The sequence below is a fragment of the Myodes glareolus genome, chromosome 8 (assembly GCF_982192425.1).
Source record: "Myodes glareolus chromosome 8, mMyoGla1.1, whole genome shotgun sequence".
Taxonomy (NCBI): domain Eukaryota; kingdom Metazoa; phylum Chordata; class Mammalia; order Rodentia; family Cricetidae; genus Myodes; species Myodes glareolus.
In genome coordinates, this window is record NC_142033.1 from 6116538 (window position 1) to 6137740 (window position 21203).

At 47.0% G+C, this 21203-nt stretch overlaps 1 protein-coding gene across 5 annotated transcripts in view; it reads right to left on the bottom strand.

The window, feature by feature from the left end:
- The window catches only part of Aff1 (ALF transcription elongation factor 1), a 160191-nt gene that overhangs the window by 99166 nt on the left and 39822 nt on the right, over positions 1-21203 (bottom strand). Inside the window, exon 1 of one of the 5 annotated variants that reach the window (XM_087908825.1) lies at positions 3627-4098. The exons of 3 other annotated variants lie outside the window; for them this stretch is intronic. In XM_087908825.1, the coding sequence (XP_087764951.1) occupies positions 3627-3643 (17 nt within the window). In that variant the 5' untranslated portion in view covers positions 3644-4098. Of the gene's footprint in view, positions 1-3626; positions 4099-21203 lie in introns of those variants that run through there. One more of the 5 variants, XM_048427327.3, reaches the window with a different exon arrangement.

The window sequence follows — 21203 nt, forward strand, 5'->3', positions numbered from 1 at the left end:
ATGATCGAGCCCAGTATAAGAAGGATTTTACACCTGATAATTCCTGATGAGAGAAGATGTGTATGTATTTCATCCTAGAATCCATGGACTATTTCAATGAAGAATTGGGGGCAGGGGTTGCTGCAGATTCTGACACACACCTTTTCATTCTAGCAATCAACATTGTTCCTCAGCATGAAGCAAGCACCCTACATAGGATAAGGGCCAGTGCTGTGGAGTTTATTAATTTCTATAATTCCATAAAGAACAGCCTCCATTTAGAAGAGACTCTATAACCGTTTCATATGAAAGAAATCAAGCTTCTACCAGTTCTCTCAAGGAAGTAGGTTCAGGGTGTGTTATGTTTACAAGAGAGAAACCATACTGGCCTGGGACATAGCGTATGCCCTGCTCTGACTAACTCCCAAATTTTCTTTTCCAGGTTGTAGTTAACAATTGACTTTCATTCCTAAGAAATCTACTACCACCAAACACAGAGGCACCTGCCTTTGAGCCCAAGACGGGGAGGTGGATCATGAGTTCAAGGCCAGCCTGTTCACCAAAGTGAGATCCAGGACAGTCAGTACTGGCTGAAGGGAGGGAAAAAGGGAGGGAGGGAAGGAAGGAGGGAGGGAGGGAGGGAGAGAGAGAGGGAGGAAGGGAGGGAGGGAGGGGGACTAGCTACCGCCAAAGCAAAACAAAAATTAATACCCTACTCTCAGGACTTCGTAGGAAGAAAAGTATAGAATCTTGGTTTTAGAGCTGCTTGTGAGCCCAGAAATAACTAGCCATCACTCACAACTGAAACAGTAACCCCGAAAGTGAGCAGCAGTGCCCTCCCTGCCTTGAAGAGCCACGGAGAAGGGGATGCGCAGCCCCACACAGCCCAGTTCACACTGGTCAGGGGTGGCTGATTCCTACAGTCACTTTCGCTGCCCACAGTCATGTCTATGTGCAATGAAACTGTGTGTGGTAGGTTTGTTGGGATTTTAGATTTTTGATTGTGTGTGAGTGTTTGTGCCTGTATGTGTGTGTGCTAAGTGACTGCCTGATGTCCAAGGAGGTCAGAAGGGGCACTGGACCTGGAACTGGAGTTATAGATGGTTGTGAGCTGTCCTGTGAGGGTAGGAAACAGAGCTTGGGTTCCCTGCAAGAGCAAGTGTTCTTAATCACCATGGCTGTGTATCTCTAAGCCTGACAGGCCACATTAACTGTCACTAAGGCAAACAAGTGAAGCATCTATGTGGCGTGTGCTCGTGACCTTAGCATCACAGAGACTGCTTCCTTCTCTCAGCACTCCCACGGAAACTTGATGGAATCCCAAAATCGTGAACCTCTGTTATACATCCTCTCTTTGAATCTCAAAGATTATCTACTCTATCACACCAACTACATTCAAGGTGTAACTGAAGAGATATTTACAATATGGCATCCACTCTCGGCGTGCAGGCTAAGAAAACAACAGACAATGGCCCTTTGTCATTTTTTTGTATCTGGTTCCAGAGCTTGTAGCCAGGCCAGGTATGGACCAGAAGTAATATAAGGACCTCCTATTTCATTTGCTAATGCGTTGAGCAGCCACACTGACAGATTATTTTGCAGCAGAGCAATCTTAGCAGAAGTAAAATTATGCACTCTTCAAGCGAGGTACAGCTAAGGAGGCAACAGCCAGCCAGGAAGTGCTACACTGTAGCTAGCAGCTACTCAGTCCAACTCAGGTCAGGCATGTTCCACCTGTGTGAGCTTGGGCCACAAACACCCTGACTGGGCCTCAGTTTCCTAACTACCAAGTGTAGATAATAAACTTATCTTTTTAGGTGACCAGAGAGATAATCCAATTACAGCAGCTCAATGCTGAGTCTGATACACAGTATCCAATTTAACTTTTATCTAATTTTATGTCTGACGTTAGTCTAAGGGCTCAGGCATTGGAACAATCGAACCTGGGTTCACAGCCCCATGCTCTAACAGTGCGATTTGATAGCGGTACCTTCACCTCAGGTTTTGTGCCATGGGCTCTTAAGGCAGTCTGACAAATAATGGCACTCAGGATAGTTTTTTTAATACACGATGAATTACATAAGAACACAAAGGAAACAAATATGTAAAAGATATTTGTCAAAATGTATCATACAAAGTAATGGAGTAATAGCAAAGAAGACAACAATTCTTAATTTCTTTCTTGTTGTTGTTTTTGGAGACAAGATTTCTCTGTGTTGCCCTAGCTGTCCTGGAACTCCCTTTGTAGATCAGGCTGGCCTCAAACTTACAGAGATCCGCCTGCTTCTGCCTCCTGAGTGCTGGGATTAAAGGCATGCGCCACCACTGTCCAGTTCTTAATTTCAAACGAGCGGTAAATGTGAGAGGCTTAAGACACCTGTAGTAATTATGATGACATTATGAAAATCCAGTTTCTGTTTGTGCCATGAGCTCAGGGGCTGGGAATGCAGGGGTTTGGGGACATATTCCACGCAAACAAACATTTTTTTAGTTAGCATTGAGTGGAAGGTTTTCATAGCTGAGACTTCTGTCCCTACCCCTTTGATCAGTTAGGAACCTTTTCCTCCGAACATGCAATAAAATGGAGGTAGAGCGTTAAGCTGAGTTGAGAAGATTAAATTTGTTTTTAAAGTAGGCATCACTCAGGAGGTTTTCTGTTTAGAGAAGTTCGTTCCCTCCTAGAAAGTTTTTATCTCTTAGGAAAATTCAAGTCATATCTACCGGATCTCTAACGTTTTACGCATCTACTGCTCTCCATGATCTGAGACCTAAAAATTAGTTCGGCTCAGCTTCCAGATCCCCTTCAAGTCACCATCCTGCACCAAGTATGACACCGAAGACAGAGCCTCTGTAACTGTAAACCTCTGCAGCCACACTGCTTTCTGGAAAAAAGTTTTAAAACGGTACACCTCCCCCCCCACCCCGCCCCGCCGCCTCCACTCCGCTTCCCTGACCACCAATTGCTGTCACGACTGAAATGCAATTGCACTTAACAGTTTGAATCTTAGGCAATCGCTGGTGCGCGGTCAAGTTTTTTAAGGCTCCTTTCGAGACCTGAAAACCCTGGCAAAGGCAGGGCTCTGGGTCCTTGCGGTGCAGAGTTCTCTGACAGCGACTGCGGGTCATTAGCCACGCTCCCCTTCACCAACCGGGCGCATTCCGGCCTCTGCCTACTCAGCAGATCCACTCAGGCACTGCCGTTTTATGTGGAATCCTACATTCTAGCTGGAAAATCTTCATTACTCACCAGGCAAATCCTCCCCCACCCTCTCCGGGGCGAATTCTATTTTCCATTAAGTGTACTTCCAAGTTTCCTTTGAAGACATCAATGGAGCAACGAGGAAAGAGCCAAAGAGTGCACAGGTGAAAACCCAAGCTCCCGCGACTGAAACCAACTTCACTTGCCGGAAAAATAACAGCACTTGAGGGCAAAAGCGGGAGCTTTAACTTTAACCTTAACTTTTCGGGCGGTCCCTCTGCACCCGGTGCAGGCACTGTTTTCTGCCTGACACTCGGCAGGGATGAGATAGCAGTGAGCCAGCGGCTTCCTGCGGTCCCCGCACCCGCACCCCCACCGGCGTCGCCCCAGCTCCGGCCCCCGCGACCGCTCACCGGTCCGGGAAGGAAGACCCCCGCGCCCGCCTCACCTGGAGTGGGCTGCCATGGCTCGGCTCACACAGTCCGGCGTCCTGTGTCCATCAGAGCCCTCGGCCCGCGGGCCCCTCCGCCCGCGCCGCGCTCTCCATTACCGCAGCCCTCGGCGACACTGCTCAGCGGACGCCCCAGGCGCGCGGACTCACAGCTCCCTGCCGCTGCGTCCTCCGCTCCGCGACCTCAGCGCCGCCTCCGCCCCCCCGGAGTCACGGCTCGCGCCGAGCCTGACGGACATCCGGGCACCGGGGGCCGCCGGGCGAACCGCACCTCGCTCGAGCCCGGGGACCAGCGCTGCCCACCGCCCCGGGGCACTCTCCGGAACTTCTAGACCACCGGACGCGTCCCCGCCGCCCGCCGCGGGCTCCCCGCTCTCAGTTGGCTCGCACTTCAAGGGCGAAACGCACGGCCCTCGGCTCCCCTCAAGGTGCCCGAGCTCGCCGGGACCCCCCTCCCGCGGGCGCCGCGGTGGTACGGCCCGCCTCCTTTTAAGGGCAGCGCGCTTGGCTGGCTCAGCCTTCAGTCCCGCCGTGCAAGCGCGCGCTCCGGGGACCCCTGCGCTCCGGCTGGGACCTCGGCGTCCTGGAGCTGCGGGTTTGTGCGGGGAGCCGGCAGCCCAACACCGCCTTCGCTGCTTCTGGCCGCTGCCACTGCCGAACTTGCCGTCGGAAACATCAGAGATCCGCAAGCAATACTGCTTTAACTTTGCTTTCAGTTTTGAGTTTGGTACTCAGAGACAAGTGTTTACACAACGACTTCCCTCTTGGGGCAGTATGCGGATTAACCAGAAAACAACCATTCGGGGAAGTCCCCTAGTAAATTAAAAAGAATTGCTTCCCTCCCAAAACAAAAACCATGATGTAAAACGAGTCAATAAACGCTCGAAAGTACAATCGAAATTGCGTGCAACTCTGACATCAGAAAAGGTACCAAGCCTTGCCTGGGAAGCGACTAAGAACTATGATGGGCAGAGAGGCAGGAAAAGGACTTCGGCTGCGCCCAGGACCAGCTTGCTGCGGGCGCGGGAAACCTTTAGAGCAATACTGAACGGCCCTTCTTACCCGGTGCGCTCCGGGTTCGACCGGGACTAGGCGCGGTATATTGCTCAGGTCGCTGACTGTCCAGTTGTAAAGACTAAACGGCCGGGCACCAAGATTACTATTGGAAGGTCTCTCTAGACTCCCGGGAGTCCACTCTCAAGAGGTCAGAACCATTTTCAAAGAACAACACAAGACGCTGTTGGCAGAGTGGTGGCACACACCTTTAATCTCAGGACGCCAGAGGCAGACAGATCTGTTAGTTCAAGGCCACCCTGGGCTACACAAGGTCGAATCCAGGAGCAACAGCTCACACAAAGGTGATGCCAGCACTTGAGCTCACACGCCTTTAATCCCAGCACTTCGGATTAGGAGACAGGAGTGATATGGCTGGGAGGAGAGAGGACTCTAAGACGGAGAACCAGGAGCTCAGATCTGAGAAGGCAGTCTGAAAGCAGTGAGTTAGGGCACAGTTCTCTTTCTTTGTGACAATATGGAAACTGAACTGGGGAGGGCAGTGCAAGTGAGCTAGCTGCACACTGAACATGGACTGCCGTGTTTCCTTGAAAGAACAATTCAGACTTCTGAGTGGCACCTGGCAAGGCTGTCTCTGAGGGAAACAACTGCAGGTGTTCATTGCAAAAGATAAAGTTTACGCTTCCAAGCATGTGGGGAAACTTTACAAATGCTACCGTAAGCAAGACAGTTTCCCATACTCAAGACACATCATGGCGTAGTGAAGGATTCAAGAGACCTGTATGACTTAGGGAGCCATAGGCCCCAAATGGCAATGCAAGAACATGCACGAGGGGCTGGAGAGATGGCTCAGCTGCTCTTCCACGGAACCCACGTTCAATTTCCAGCATCGCATCCCAGCTCTTAACTGTAACTCCAGTCCCAAGGGATCCGAAGCTCTCTTCTGGCCTCTGCAGGCATCACACACACACACGGTACACAGACATAGATGCAGGCAAAACCCCCATACACATTTTAAAAAAATCAATAAAAGAGAGCAATCATACATGAGCAGGTGGGCTGTCCTCTTGAAAGCCTGAGAAAGATGTTAGGAAATAACTTCCTCAGAATGCAGTGGTTCACACCAAGAAGCTCAGCTACTCTGGAGGCTGAGACAGGAGGCTCACTTGGACGATGCAGAGACAGCTCATGAAATAAAGGTCCACACAGACATATCCTTCTCTGTGTAAATCATGAAATGTGCATACGTTATATGAAAGTGCTAAATCATTTTATAAGGGACTTATATGCCAACTGTGGTCCCTTTTTCTGTAAACAAAATAATCTCAGGCATAAAACTAGAGAAAATATCATTTATTCAAAAATCTCCATTTGGAACAGGCTATAAATGTCATTAGTATTAAAATTAAAGGCAAGGTCTTTCTGCTGAAAACCAGCATTTAAATACCTTCCCGTCTACACGGGGTCATACTCCTGTTTTTATCTTGTACGGGTTTGTTCTAAAAGAAAAGGAGTAAAAATTTAGCAAGATGTGGGAGGGGACCGTCCAGGTTGGACCATGGCATGCACTTTTAATCCAGTACTCGGCAGGCAGAGGCAGGCAGAGCAGCATGTTCCAGGCCAGCCATGGTTACGTAGTGAGACTCCATTAAAACAAATTTCTTTTTGGGTTGGGTCTGTGGCTTAGCAGAACTTTTCCCAACGTGCAAAAATGACCCTGTGTTTGATCCCCACGCCACAAAATAAACAAGTGACTGCACTCTGTCTCAAGTGAGACAGTTTAAATATGGCAACAAAAAAATTACAGCAAATATTTCCCCAGAGAAGAGGGAATAGGATTTAAAGTAGACCTGATAGTCTCTGGATTCTGAGTGGTTTATAATGTAAATTAGAATCGTCTAAAGTGGAAGTGGGTCTCACTAGTGGTAATAGATTCAAGTGAGCTAGAAGTCCAGGAGAAGCCATCCCAGTGCATGAAGGTTGTGTGCACGTTATCGCCTACTGCTTTAAAAGCCACCCTTGTATGGGACCCAGGGTCTATGGGAAATCAAAGTGTGAACAAAACCCACTTGCGAGGCTTTGAGAACACAAAATTCATCTTTCTGATGAAGACTACAACCCTCTGGCTCATGGTTTCTCTGGGATTCATCTTGGAAATACCTAAGAAAAATCAAGACTACCAAAGTCCAGCTGGCATAAACAGAGCACATCTCTAGTTCCAGCGCTCAGAGGCAGAGGCAGGTGGATCATTTAGAAGCCAGCCTAGTCTATGTAGCAAGTCCCGAGCCAGCCACAACTATGTATAAGATCCTGTCCTAGTTAATAATTGACTCATTAAAAAGTTAAAATGTAGAGTTGTCTTATTATCCAGTAGAGTTTCTCTTAATGATAGAAAGCTACTTTGGGGCAACAAAGTGCATCACCTGCCCAACAAAAGAACAACTTTCTATTTCTGCAATTCCTGAATCCATTACTCCCACGGGGCCAGGGTGCTCAAGTTAGCAAAGAGGGCAAACTTTACAAGGTGGGTGGAGCAGTCATTGTCCCTCCTGAGTGCCAGAGGACCTTTTCATTAGCTCTTTAAATTAATGAGCTTTGAAAATAACTCTTCCACGAGTGTCATGCTAACTGCACACAGGAGATGTAATCCGTCGTCAAGCCCGCGGCTTGTAGGTGTCAGGCAAGCTGTCTAGCTGTCGCCCCAGCCAGTTGTATCTTAAATATAATCAACAACTCAACTGAATTAGTCCAAAAATGAAAAGCAGGTAAGCCATCACTCACGGAAACAGGAGGATACTGAACAATGTATCCAGACAGTGGGTCCTAGACCACAGGAGCCCCTGTCCCACAAAGCTAGAACAGGGAGAGGGAAACAAGAGAAAGAAGAGAGGAGAGGGAAAAGGAGGGGAGGAGAGAGGGGGAATTCAGAGCCACTGAAATACTCCACTGTTTATTTGATCAAGTGCACAAATAGATTTTTAGATGCATGTTTAAAACATTCCAAAGTAGTTGCTATGTAGACCAGGCTGGCCTGGAACTTAAAATCTTCTTGCTTCTGCCTCCACAGTACTGGGACTCTGGAACTGTACCACTACACTCAGCATAACATGTGTGTACATATGTATGCATATGTGTATGGATACATATATGGATAAGCAAGTTGCTTTATCCATCTCTCTAAAATACTTCAATGTATGCATTTATGCCACAACAGTCATGTGAGTGTTATAAGCCCAGATATAAACCGACTCGCCTCAAGAAACGCCACTTCACTTCAGCGTGTTGCAGTTGAAGAGGATGTGGTCAAAAATCACTGAGCCAAAAGAAGTGTTCCAGTTTCTTTAAAAAAAAAATCAAAACAGACAGAGGAAAAGGGAGGAGAGACAAGTGGAAGGGGTTAAAGATGCCTTCCCTGAAGGCCTGAGGCACGGGGGAAACAGCCCTGGCTCCATGCACCCCTCAACTCTTTCACTCGACCTGCAAACTGGCGTGACTTGAGGAGTACTTGTGTGAAGGCAAAGTAGGGTTTAAAGAAATCTATTTCCAGGTCTCTAATTTCCCAATGCCCCTCCTCCTAACCCCAAATGCCTTCTCACTCTCCTTCCCACTTGCCCTCTCCTGTGGATGGAGAAAAGCAAGCCTCTAATCCATCCCAAATCGATCTTCAACGGGGCTTGCTCTAGGATTAAGAACAGTACCACTTCCAAGGAACCGATCCCTCCAGAGGGCGGCTGAGTCTCTGTCAGGGGAAGCGTAACAAGTATTTCTGCAGGGCTCCTCATCAGACACGTCCAGGTAGCAGGCCTGTGGCAGCCCTCACACCTGGCCTCCAAGGCATTCCTGAGGATGGAAGAGGGACAAGCTGCTCAGGCTTCCTCTAGGACAAATCTGATCTCGCTGACTGGTGAAAATGAGAGCCTGGAAATGCACACCATTCTAGAAGAGGAACTCAAATCAAAATTTCCTTTCTTCAGTTCTGCCTTTCACCTCACTTGTCCTATCTCCAGTTACTCCGTTCACAAAGCCCACAAACACAGCTTGTTTTTACTATTTACTTATTTGTTGGTGGCTTTTTGTTTGGTTGTTTGGTTGGTTGGTTGGTTGGTTTGGTTTGGTTTTTAGACAGGGTCTCTCTTTTATGTAGCTCTGGAATACACTGAAATGCATTATGTAGACCAGGCTGGCCTCATAGAGTTCTGCCTACTTTGCCTCCCAGAGTGCTGGGATTAAAGGCCTATGCCACCACACCCTGCCTACACCCAGTTTTTAAACAAGTTCTCCCCATGTGGTCCAGGGTGACTGTGACCTCAACAACTTCAGAGATAGCAGGTTATGCTACCATGAACATGTCTTTCTTTTTCTTTCTTTCTTTCTTTCTTTCTTTCTTTCTTTCTTTCTTTCTTTCTTTTTCTTTTTTTTTCTTTTTTGGTGGTGGTGGTTTTTCGAGACAGGGTTTTTCTGTAGCTTTGGAGCCTGTCCTGAAATTAGCTCTCCTAGGCCAGGCTGACCTCAAATTCACAGAGTTCCACCTGCCCCTGCCTGAGTGCTGGGATTAAAGGCGTGAGACACCAAAACCTAGTTGGGAGCACACCCTTTACTCCCTCCACAAAGACAGGCAGATCTCTGTGAGTTCAAGGCCAGCCAGGGACACTTAGTGAGACGAGTCCTAAATTAATGCAATAAAACTATGTATATGAAAGGCTTACAAAGGACTCCCCACGTAAGCCCTCGTCAGCTAATACTTTAAAACTGAGTAATCAGCATTGGTGCACTCCTCTGAAGTAAACTCCATATTGACTCATTAGTTTTCCACTTAAGTATCACGTTCACACTACCACATGGAGTTTCTTAGGCCTTTTCTGATTTGACAGGGCAGGGCAATCTGTCAACCACCCTATGTCTATCGGTCTGTCCATTCCTTAAAGAAAGGTAAGACACTCTGTCTTAAAAAAAAAAAGAGGTAAGGGATGTGTGCCACCTCTGAAAGGAGGTAGTGTCCCAGGCCCCAGACCTTAGCACAGCCGACTCCATGGTGAACGTACAGTTCAGGCTGTCAAACTCAGCATGGAGACAGCAGACAGCACCGCTGACAGAAAAAGAACCATAGTTCTGGGAAAATCTCTAACCTTCCTTTTTTAGCCTCTGTAGCTCTGTTTCTGGCTAACTGTTCCTGTTAACTAAAGGATGTCAACCCGGGAGATAGCTTTTGTGCTTAAAAGCTCACCCTGAGAAAGGTCCCGTGCTACACTGGGATCCCGAACACCCAGTGTCGTCAAAATGGCCTTAATTCAATCCACGTGTCTGAGTAGTCTTCTCTGGTGGATACCTCGCGATAGCTCGGAGAGTGAAGTACAAAGTGCCTTTGCTCTGGCACTGCTGAGTCCAACTACCTGAAGATAGGAAAGGGTAAGGGAGGGATCCAGAGTCTAGCCTCCACGGAGCACTGTGGCACACAAAGACAACAGTAACAGTCACGTAAATTAACTACGGTGATAGCAAACTGAAAAGACTCCCTTTTCTGGAGTCTGAGTCTGGATCCTGGGTGTGCAGGTAGAAAGGATTATAAAGTCACAGAAATTGCCACAAAAAATAGAGACGTGTCATGAAAGTCCCCTTGACAGACGCACAGACCACACAACCATAGCTGTGCCTTGGGTTTCCAAAGAGCAGCTTCCCCACAGAAGAAACCCACACGTTCTCAATCGGAAAGGACACAAGGAAAGAAGGAGGGGATGTCAATTCATCACTTCCACTCTGGACAACTCAGTAGGAGGCAGAGAAATCAGGGGGTGTTTCCCACTAGCGGATCATGGAGAAACTGAAAACCGAGAAACTAAACATTGCCAGGTCCTGTGTTTTTCTTAGCAGTCACCACTAAAAGGAGTTTGGGCTTCCTGTGTTTTCACATAAGACAAGTACACAAGAGCAAGTAGGCAGAATGTGGAAGGGGAAACCTTTACAGAGGCAGAATGAAGATGAGGGGGAGAGAAGAGACAGCAGAGAAAGCAGCCAAAGCTGGGAAGAGCCCTAAGCGCTTCCAGTTCAACTGGGCAACCAGGCAAGGGTTAGTTGGAATGGCCCACAACACAAGGACCTCCTTTCCTCTTTGTCCCTTCCCTTTGTCTCTTACTGCTCCAACAGACATTGATCAACCACCAGATACCTTTTAGGACAAGGAAAGCACAGGCCTGGGGTTGGGAGGTCAATGATAGTCAATTTGACAGGATCTGGAGTCGCCTGGAAAAGGGCCTCTGGGAGTGCCTAGACCCGACTGAGGTAGGAAGACCACACACTGTGGATGGAGCATTTCTGGACCGGGATCCTGGACTGGGCAAGAAAAAGGGAATTGTGGTGTGCCCAGCTGCTTCCGGCTCCTGCTGCCGTGATTTCCACACTATGGTGAATGCACCCTTCAACCATGAGCCAGAAGAAACCTGTTCTCTCCGGGGCTGCAAGAACACTGGCTCCTCTGCCAAGGGACCAGGGCTCCATGCCCAGCACCCACATGGGGGCTAACAACTGTCTGGAACTGTCAGAAGTGGCCTGACACCCTCTTCTGGCCTGAGAGTATAAGGAATGAAGGCAGTGCAGACAAAAACAGGCAGGCAAAATACCTATGCGTGTGAAATAAAAATAAATCTCCCTTAAATTGTTCTAATCAGAATATTTCATCAACAGGAACCAAAGAGATTAAATAGAATCTATGTGGGGAGTGTGTTTCTTTCCTCGTTTGTTTACGTAGCTCTTGGGGCTGAATCCAATGATAGCCCTGGCTGTTCTGGAACTCACTCTGTAGACCACGCTGTCCCCAAACTCAGAGATTCGCCTGCCTCTGCCTTCAGTGCTGGAACTAAAGGCGTGCGCCGCCACCACCTGACTGCAGTGTTCTTTTCGATGGCATTCTCATTTGCCCCTTCTACAGATGTAGACCCCACTACCATCACACAAAATCCATCAAACTAGCTCTTCTCAGAAGGCCACTGGGAGTCCCCGCTGCGCACCCCCTACCTAGCACAAGCTCCCAGCCCACTGATGTCAGCTCAGGAGGGGATGGGATAAGGGGAAAGTCTGTTCCCTGGGGTAGAAAGACAAGTGATAATCTGGAGATTAGATAATGGGGTAAAACTCTGGTGTGGCTGCTCTGCAGGATGTCCCTGTACCCTCAGGAGCGTCAGGTAAGGCCAGTCTCCAGGAAGACACAACCTGACATTTACACACCTTAAGACTGGGCTGATAGAGGAAGCTAACGAGGGTTGGGGAGCTCTCCCCAACTTCAAAGAGGATCCGTCTGCGTACCTGCCAGGAAAGTTGGGAAGAACGGCTTTGGACTCCTTTGGAGCTGATGCTCATAGGTGCTATCATTGCTCATGCATACACTGGCAGGCAAGTGTGGCTGGCAGTGCCATGGAACTTAGTGAAGAGCAAGAAGGCAGACAATGCTGAGGAAAGAAATATCTTCAAAACCTGGGTCCAATGGAGACGAAAAAAGAAAACAATAATAAAAAGACACATTGCCACTTTGATTTATTCTAGTGTTTGTGTGGTGTGTGTGTGTGTGTGTGTGTGTGTGTGGTGTGTGTGTGTGTGTGTGTGTGTGGTGTGTGTGTGTGTGCCCTAAAGTTTGTATGCATGAGTTCAGTGTCCTTGGAGGCTGACAGATGGTAACAGATTCCCTGAAGCTGAAGTTACAAGTGGTTGTGAACTGACTAACACAGATGCCAGGAACAAAACAGAGGTATTCTGCAAGAGGCAGTACATGGCCTTAGCCACCGAACCATATCTCTCCAGCTCTCATATCCTCATTTTGAAGGCAGGTACTTCCTGACAGGACAGTGGTTCACAGTTGGCTGCAGGTGAGAGTCACATGTGTTTCTGCCATCCCGACTGAGGGTGGGAGCTATGAGTCAGGGTTTTTTTGTTGTTTTTTTTTTTAAATGTCCTCGGGTGACTTAATCTACCTCGAAGCTTGAGAATCTCCATTTTGAGAGCTGGTCACTGAAAGCAATGCACTGCTCTGTTGACCCCCTGATCCCTTACGGCTGCGCTGGTTTGACAGGTAGTCTTCAGTTCCCTCGGAAGTCTGCAGAATCAGACAATGCATTTTGACAAAATTCTCAGGTAATTGAGATCTGAGAAGTGTCCTGTTGTACAGCACATAATGTTCTGCAAACTCTCAGAGGAAGGTGACCATGAGCCACTCAGGAGGCTGTCGCAGGGAGAAAGAGTTGAAAGTAGGTCAACTTGGGCTATGCCAGGAGATAGTGTCTCAAAGAAAGAGAGAGAAATGTAAATCAAAGCAACCTGTATTACTCCAGTCAGCCAGTCATCAGCTCCTTAGCAGCTTTTTCCTAGTCTCAAACTACCCCAAAATTTCCCTGAAGACACAAGAAAGCAGGGGGGAGGATTCTAGAATTGGAAGATAGGATTATTTCCAAGTCTCTGGGGGATGTTTTTGCCTGGGGGAGGGGGAGAAATTACACAGACAATCGTCAGCACTCAAGGCTTCTGGACTATGCTAAGACCTGACCTCCCCCACACATCGACTACTGACGTGTTCTATGATTTTCTTAACAGGGGGTGGTGGTCAACCGGTGTCAAGTATCACAGGCTGGCCTCCAACTCTGTGTAACCAGGGAGATTAGGATTGTTTCCTCCTCCAGCGTACTGGAAGATTACCGGGAATTCCACCAGCTAGCTAAATTCCAAACGTCTTGAAAATAGGATGGCTATAAGGGACAGAAAGTTAAATAATAGCCAGTTATTATTAAAGATTTTCAAGATCAGTAGTTGGCCCAGGTAAGGATGTCTGCTGCTCTTGCAAAAGACCTGAGTTCCATTTCCCTAATTCTCATAGAGTGGCTCAGAACCACCTCTAGCTAGCTAGCTCCGGATCTGATACCTTCTTCTAGGCTCTTTGGGCATCCCTACACACAGACACACATAAAAATAATTAATAGCATCTTTTTTTAAAAAAATCTATAATTTACTGAACTAATATGATTTCAAAGCCTATGTTCAAAGATCTATTTAAGGAAGTTCAAGGGCGGGGGAGGTTGGTGCTTTGAGGGAACTCAGCACGATTTCCCAGACACATAACAAGGAAGGGGGAAGGGGGAGAGGAAGCTCCAGCAATAGAGACTCTGGGGTTCTCGTACTCAAACTAGATTTTTGAGGTCCCCTGCTAATCCAACTAGAACTCCGTCAAGGTGAACTTACAGCTGGGAACTTCTCCCTGTTAACAAGCTTGTTAGCATCTTCATAAAGCAGGAACACCCCAAAACTAGGGCTAGCCTCATGCTGGAAATGCTGGAAAATGCTTAATTTAAGGGGTTGCCCCCTTAAAAATTCACCTAAAGGTCCCTTTCGTCCAGGCATGGGGATTAGAGTCCCTGGTGTCTTTAGACCAGAGTCCAAGGTCAACAGTGGTGCTGGGAATGATTTCTAGTAGGAACTGAAGCTTGTTGAGCAGAGCTGTCTCTGTGATGTAATAGAAGGAAGCTAATTCCTGCCACAGGCCTCAGCCAGTGTCACCACCCTGCTGAGCACAGATAAGGAAAACGAACCTCCTGAGAGGGCCAGCTTTCACAGAGTCATGCCTCTGGTGAGGTTTGGGACAGAGATAAAAGCCCTGGCACTAGAGTCCAGCCTCAGAACGGCAGTGCTCCACAGTCAGTCATCAGGGTCCAGCCTCAGAACGGCAGTGCTCCACAGTCAGTCATCAGGGTCCAGCCTCAGAACGGCAGTGCTCCACAGTCAGTCATCAGGGTCCAGCCTCAGAACGGCAGTGCTCCACAGTCAGTCTTCAGGGTCCAGCCTCAGAACGGCAGTGCTCCACAGTCAGTCATCAGGGTCCAGCCTCAGAACGGCAGTGCTCCACAGTCAGTCATCAGGGTCCAGCCTCAGAATGGCAGTGCTCCACAGTCAGTCATCAGGGTCCAGCCTCAGAACGGCAGTGCTCCACAAGTCTCTCTGGGTAAAATATTGCTGAGCCAGCTCAATGGGCAAAGGTACTTGCTGTCACGTCTGACCGCCAGGAACCCACACAGTAGAGAGAATGGACTCTAATCTCAACTCACACACATACACACATCATATATGTGCATGATGCTAATTACAAAAATGTTAATAATGCTATTGTCAGCTGAGCAGGGAGGTGACTATGTAAACCCCAGCACTATGGAAGCTGGAGATTTTCAAGATAAAGGTTGCCCTGACCTGTTAGAAGCCAGCCTAGGCTACATGAGACTGAAAAAAGGAACACAGAGACAAACACACACACACGATGGACATGCACAGCCACACTAACATACATACGCAAAAGGAAGCTTATTGCATTGAGGAAATGGTCCCTGATCTTTAGAAAAACAGCTTTCCTGCTATCTGGCACTACATCTGCATGAAATTACTTTTGAGCTGTTTTGGTTTTCTCTAGAAATATTTGGGGTTTAAAAGAAATTCAATGCCAGGCTGAAGAGATGGCTCAGAGGTTGAAAACCCTGGTTGCTCTTCCAGAGGTCCTGAGTTCAATTCCCAGCACCACACGGTGACTCACACCCATCTATAGTGAGATCTGATGCCTCCCTCTTCTAGTATAAGGTATACAGTCTGATAAAACACTCATATATGTGTGTGTGTGTGTGTGTGTGAGAGAGAGAGAGAGATTATATTATTATTATATATAATAGCATGATTATATTTAAAAATATATTCATATTATAATTGTAAATATATTATAATATAATTATAATTATGTAAATATATATAATCTTAAAAAAGAAAAAAGAACCAAGTAGTAGTGGTGCATGCCTTTAATCCCAGCACTCAAGGAGGCAGAGGCCGGTGGAGCTCTGGAAGTTGGAGGCCAGCCTGGTCTACAGAGTGAGTTCCAGGACAGCCAGAAATACACGGAGAAACCTGTCACGAAAAAGGAAGGAAGGAAGGAAGGAAGGAAGGAAGGAAGAAAGGAAGAAAGAAAGAAAGAAAGGAAGGAAATTCAGTGTCTAGAATTGCCTACTATTTTCCAGTGACTAAAGATAAGGATGGAAAAAGCTATTTAAAGTAAACTAGGCTCCATACTATTTTCTTTACCAGCTGTTAATATCTTCATTGTTGGGGGTCGCTGCACCATGAGGAACTGTATCACAGGGTCTCAGCATCAGGAAGGTTGAGAACCACTGGCTAGGACAGTGTCAGCTAACAGACCCTACATATGCCGCTGCAGAGAGCCAGGATTGCAGTACCAATGTTCAACACGCACACCTAAGTTAACACGGGTGAAACACGCTGGGCTTGTACAGCACCTGGAAGCCCAGCATTTGGGCAGTAGAGGCATGAGAATCAGCTCCAAGTCGGCCTCAGCCACACCAGGAGTTTTAGATTAGTCCGGGGTTTATGGGACCCTGTCTCAAACAAACAATATAAAAACAAAATAGGTCAATGGGAACCTTTCCAATTCTATAACTCATGCCTTTATTTTTAGGAGTTTTACCAAGTTTCTGGGGACACACCCTTTTGGACAGCCTCACCTTGCTAACCCACAAGACTTAAGCCCCAGTTTTTTCAGATAAATATGGATTGACAGCTAGAACATGTTACCCAAGACACGAACGGCAAGAGATTCCTTTTCTTTACCCTCTCACTCAGCCTCGGAGCCCAAGGCTGCAATCAGCATCTGCTTTTGGGAAACCCTGTGGTGTGCAGTTCTGGACTGATGACTCCCCTGGCCCTGACCGTTCTTCTGTTTTCCATCTAATGCAGCAGCTCACTAATGGACGACCTTTGGCTAGATCCTCCTGCAGGTATCTGACTGCCTCAAACAAGCTCTGAGGCTTCAGGCCAGGCTAAGCCAGTAGCCAGCACCTACTGAAGAACTGGGGCTTCCACACAAGGGGCTGACTCATTCTCAAGTGCAGGGCAGACCCCCCTGACTCAAGGTCCTGCTTCTGAGCCAGGAAATGGCTGGGAACAGAGCCCAGTGTTCCCGCCCCACAAGCATACGGAGGTTAAAGGGCACCCAGCAGCCATCTGCAAGTGGTATGGGCACCTGCACACTGCAGATGCTAGGGAGAAAAGGGGAATGTCAATGAAGTAACGGCAACAAGGTAGAAAGAACTAGCAGGTGTTGAGCCTCTTCCATTTCATAGGAGGGAATTCAAGGACTATCATCTTCCAGGTTTAAATAGATAAATGTAGACACTTCAAACAACATAAACAAAGTACTATCACCTCATTCAAAAATTTCTTAATACTGATTAACAATTACAAGCTATTACTTAATAGGTTTCTATTCACAGCATGAACTGTCTGGTTTTCAAATTAACTGGTGGGTTTGGAATCCTTTTATTACAGAGGTAGTAGGTTTCAAACTTCCTTCTAACCCATATTCTTATTACTTGTGATTTATTTGCGTAGGTGAGGCTGAATTTAACCCACCCTTGGTATTTCAGTGACTGGCCTCTATCAGTCAACATAACATAGGACAATGCATTGATTACTCTGAAGACACCAAGGATTTTAGGAGTTGGTGCCCAAAAACAGGACAAAGACCAGATGTGGATTTCAAATTGTCACTGAGCTATGGACGATTCTGCATCCCACCAGATACAGCACTTAATCCCTCTAGTCTTAGCAACAATACATGTTGTCAAACTCCCGGTGTTTTCCAGTCTAGCGGATAAGGTAAACGAGGTTTCCATGCCCATCTGGACCCTTCCACATTTAACTGACACTTCAGTTACTCTGGCAGGATATTTTAAAATTCCCCAAATAAAAATTTCACGAAGAACTCTTAACTATCCTCCTTAGAAAGGGGCAGTTTAAAACTCCCTTCCATCCCACACACTCGTGCCTATCGGCTCACCCAATCCATGCATATTTACCCAGGGCTTTGGTGGACCAGACCTTGCCCATGTGCTCACAGTGGCAGGAGCCAAGCACAGGACTCCAGGGTGGAAGAATTTAGCAGTCCCCGGAGTCTTAAGACCAATAGAGTTGGAAGGCCTGTGGCTAACGTGCCAGGAGGACACGCCTTGGCTAAAACGGGGCAAGTTTCCTGGTTTATAGGACTCATCTGAGCAACGTTATAGGCAAACAGAGCAAACTGGCCTTTTCTAGCTGCGGGGGGCGGGGAGGGTGTTCGAAGGTGCCAGGAAATTATAGGGAGAAACGCAAAGACGAGCCAGCCAGTAGATTCAAAACACAGCTATAATAGAGCTGCAAAGCTAGGCGCCTCTAATCAAAGGTCACACCCAACACTGACTATGAAGAAAATCCCAGGAAATTTTGCTAGAACTCGTGGAAATATTTTAGCTAAGGCCAAGGGGCATATCCCGACACCTCACACAGATGGAGTCATATCTACTCGGGATTAAAATCCAACAGACACATTCTACATGGACGTCAGCCCTGTGCGACTGACCAGACAGATTCCGTCACAGTATAAAAATGAAGCCTGAGCAATGAGACGTGGTGGAAAAAACAACTCCAAGATTCATTGATCAAAGGAGTCACACTTCCAAACGGAGCCTCGGATGCGAGGAAACCACTTCACAGTGCGTTTCTCATTACGCCTATCAGCAACCACTTACTGCTTCCAGTATACCCATAATTAAGACGATCAGAGTCAACACAACCCAGGGCAGAGTGCGAGTCTGAATCATCGCGGTATCCCCCACAACGCCATGTGCAGTAGGCACCATAAATACTTGCGGCCTGAAGGAGTGAAAACACCCTCCCCTAGCAACAGGCCCAGACTTCTCCCTCAGGAGGACCTTTCTCCTGAATTATAAGTTAGGGCAACTCCCTGGCAAACCTTCCAAATAAATTCAACAAACATTTATCAAGAGCCCAGAATGTGCCAGCACTGGAGGCATTCTCCCGGCCCTGGGATGTGCCGATGACTAACCACACAGTCCTGAACACCCCGAGGGACTTGGTCTCGAACAAGAAGCACACACCGTAAAACACAGTGGGAAAATACCGCCACAGAGTTGGAATGCTGTGGGAAAACAGGCGAGGGAACAGGTAATTATGCAGGAGGCAAGGGGAAAGGGTGAGGCCAGAGAACACACAGAAACCAACTTCCAGCCCTCAGTACCCTAACACGTGTGCACACTGCCCCTTAAAACTAAGAAGGCCAAGGCCCCTTCATACTTCCACGACAGCCAGTGCCATGGTTCTGCAGGAGGCCCAGGTTCATGTCAATGCCGTGTGAAGAGACAGACACCCTGAGCCACTGTACTCTTGGGGACGTCTGTGTGCCAGACCCTGTTCCAAGAATGTCAGCGGGATCCACTTATTCGGTCCTGAGGGGGACCTGACAACAGTGCTCACTATTCCTTGGGTACAGATGAGAAGACAAAGCCCAGGAGACTGGGAAAACAAAGCAAAACAAACCCTTGCCTCATCCACTGAGCAGGCAAGAGCTTGCAACGGGCTGTGACATCCACCAGGACTGTGGCATCCATCACCGACAGCTTCACTTGTTTCTCAGCTCTACACCGACTGTTACTCTCAGTCCTGGGAACACAATTCAAGCATCATGCTTCTGTGTGCGGAGCCCTTCCTCTCACGGCAACCATAGAAAGTCATATCTACCTACCTACCTACTTATCATCTATCTATCTATCATCTATCATCTGTCCATCTACCTACCTACTTATCATCTATCTATCTATCTATCTATCTATCTATCTATCTATCTATCTATCTATCTATCTCTTTATCTACCATAATAGATCTACCATATCTCTAATCTATCATTATCTAATTATCTATCTATTATCTGTCTACCTACCTATCATCTATCTATCAATCAATCATTATCTACCTATTATCTACCATTAACTACTTATTATCTATCTATCTATTATTTGTCTACCTATCATCTATCTATCCATCTATTTACCTACCTATCTATCATTATCTACTTATTATCTATCTGTCATCTGTCTGTCTATCTATCTATCCATCTATCCATCTATCTATCTCCAGTATCATATTCACTTTGTGTAGTGTAGACACTGCAGGCTGTGCTCTGAGCTGTCAGACAGTGCAGTGTAGACACTACAGGCTGTACTCTGACATGCAGTGCAAGACCATGCAGTATAGACACTCTGTAGGCTTCTTATGTGGATTCTATCTATCTACCTGTCTGTCTATCTATCTACTTGTCTATTTGTCTATCTGTCATCTATTTATCTATCATTTATCTATCTGCCTATCTACCTATTATCTGTCTGTCTGTCTGTCTGTTTGTCTGTCTATCTATCTGCCTGCCTATCTATCTATCTGTCTATCTATCTATCATCCATGCCTCTGTTGGCCCCTCCTTGTCACACAACACCGAGCTCCAAACTGCATGACACTTCCTCCGGGGCTCCTCCACCCATCCTGTGATAATTACCTAGAAAGTATCATTACACGTCACCTCCTTTATATCCAAACTCGACTTTCCTACCCTTCCAATTTACTCTGGATTTTTCTGGTGGAGTTAGAGACAAAGTAATCCTACCACTGAGCCTCAATCCCTTGTTAGGTCAATTTCAAGTTTTGGTTTCTGCCTCTCCCACTAAAGCATGCCCTTCAGAGGAGCAGGACGACCGTGTGTCTGTTTATTTTAACACCTAATCCTGCATAGAAGGCATTAATAAATACCTGTATCCATTTCCTCACACCACTCGTTCTTTATAAGGGGAAGGGGCTGGAGAGATGGCTCAAGCTAAGTAAGAGCTGGCTGCTCCTCCAGGAGCCTTGTTCTATTCCCGGCACTTTCAACGACCAGTAACTCCAATTTTAAAGAATCTGATGCCCCCTTTTAGACTTTATGGGCATTGCACATACCTGGTACACATACCTGTATACAGACAAAACACCATACACATATAATAAAATTTTAAATTTAAAAAAATACTCATTTCAAGATCTAACAGAGGGAAGCAAAGTTGTTTGTTGAAAAATAGTTTTATTACTGCCAAGACTGAGTCTCAGTATATGACTCGGGCTACATAAAGGAACTCACTATGTAGACCAACTCTGTGGCAGGATCTCAGGATGCAGTTCTGCTAGCTAGGAACTCAATATATAGACCAACTCGAGAGGTGGTTGTGGCTCATGCCTTAATCCCAGCACTCAGAGGCAGAGGCAGATGTATCTATAAGTGCAAAGTCAGCCAGTATATATAGAGAATTCCAGGACACCCAATCTCAAAAAGCAAACTATAAACCAGACAGTGGCGGTGCAAGCCTTTAATTCCAGCACCAGAGAGGCAGAAGCAGTTTAAAGGCATCGTAACCTACAAAGTAAGTTCCAAGACAGTGCTACACAGAGAAACACTATCTTGAAAGAAAAAGAAACATATGAGTGTGTGTGGGTGTGTGCACGTGTGTAGCGTATGTATGTATGAATGTATGTATGTATGTATGTATGTATGTATGCTTGACAGCTCAAAGAGTTCCATTATCCACTCCTGGAACTAAAGACACGTGACACCACGCCCTGACTAGTTTACAGCATTTCTGCTAAGGACTTTCTTTTGCCCTTTGCTTCCTTTGGTAAACGGGA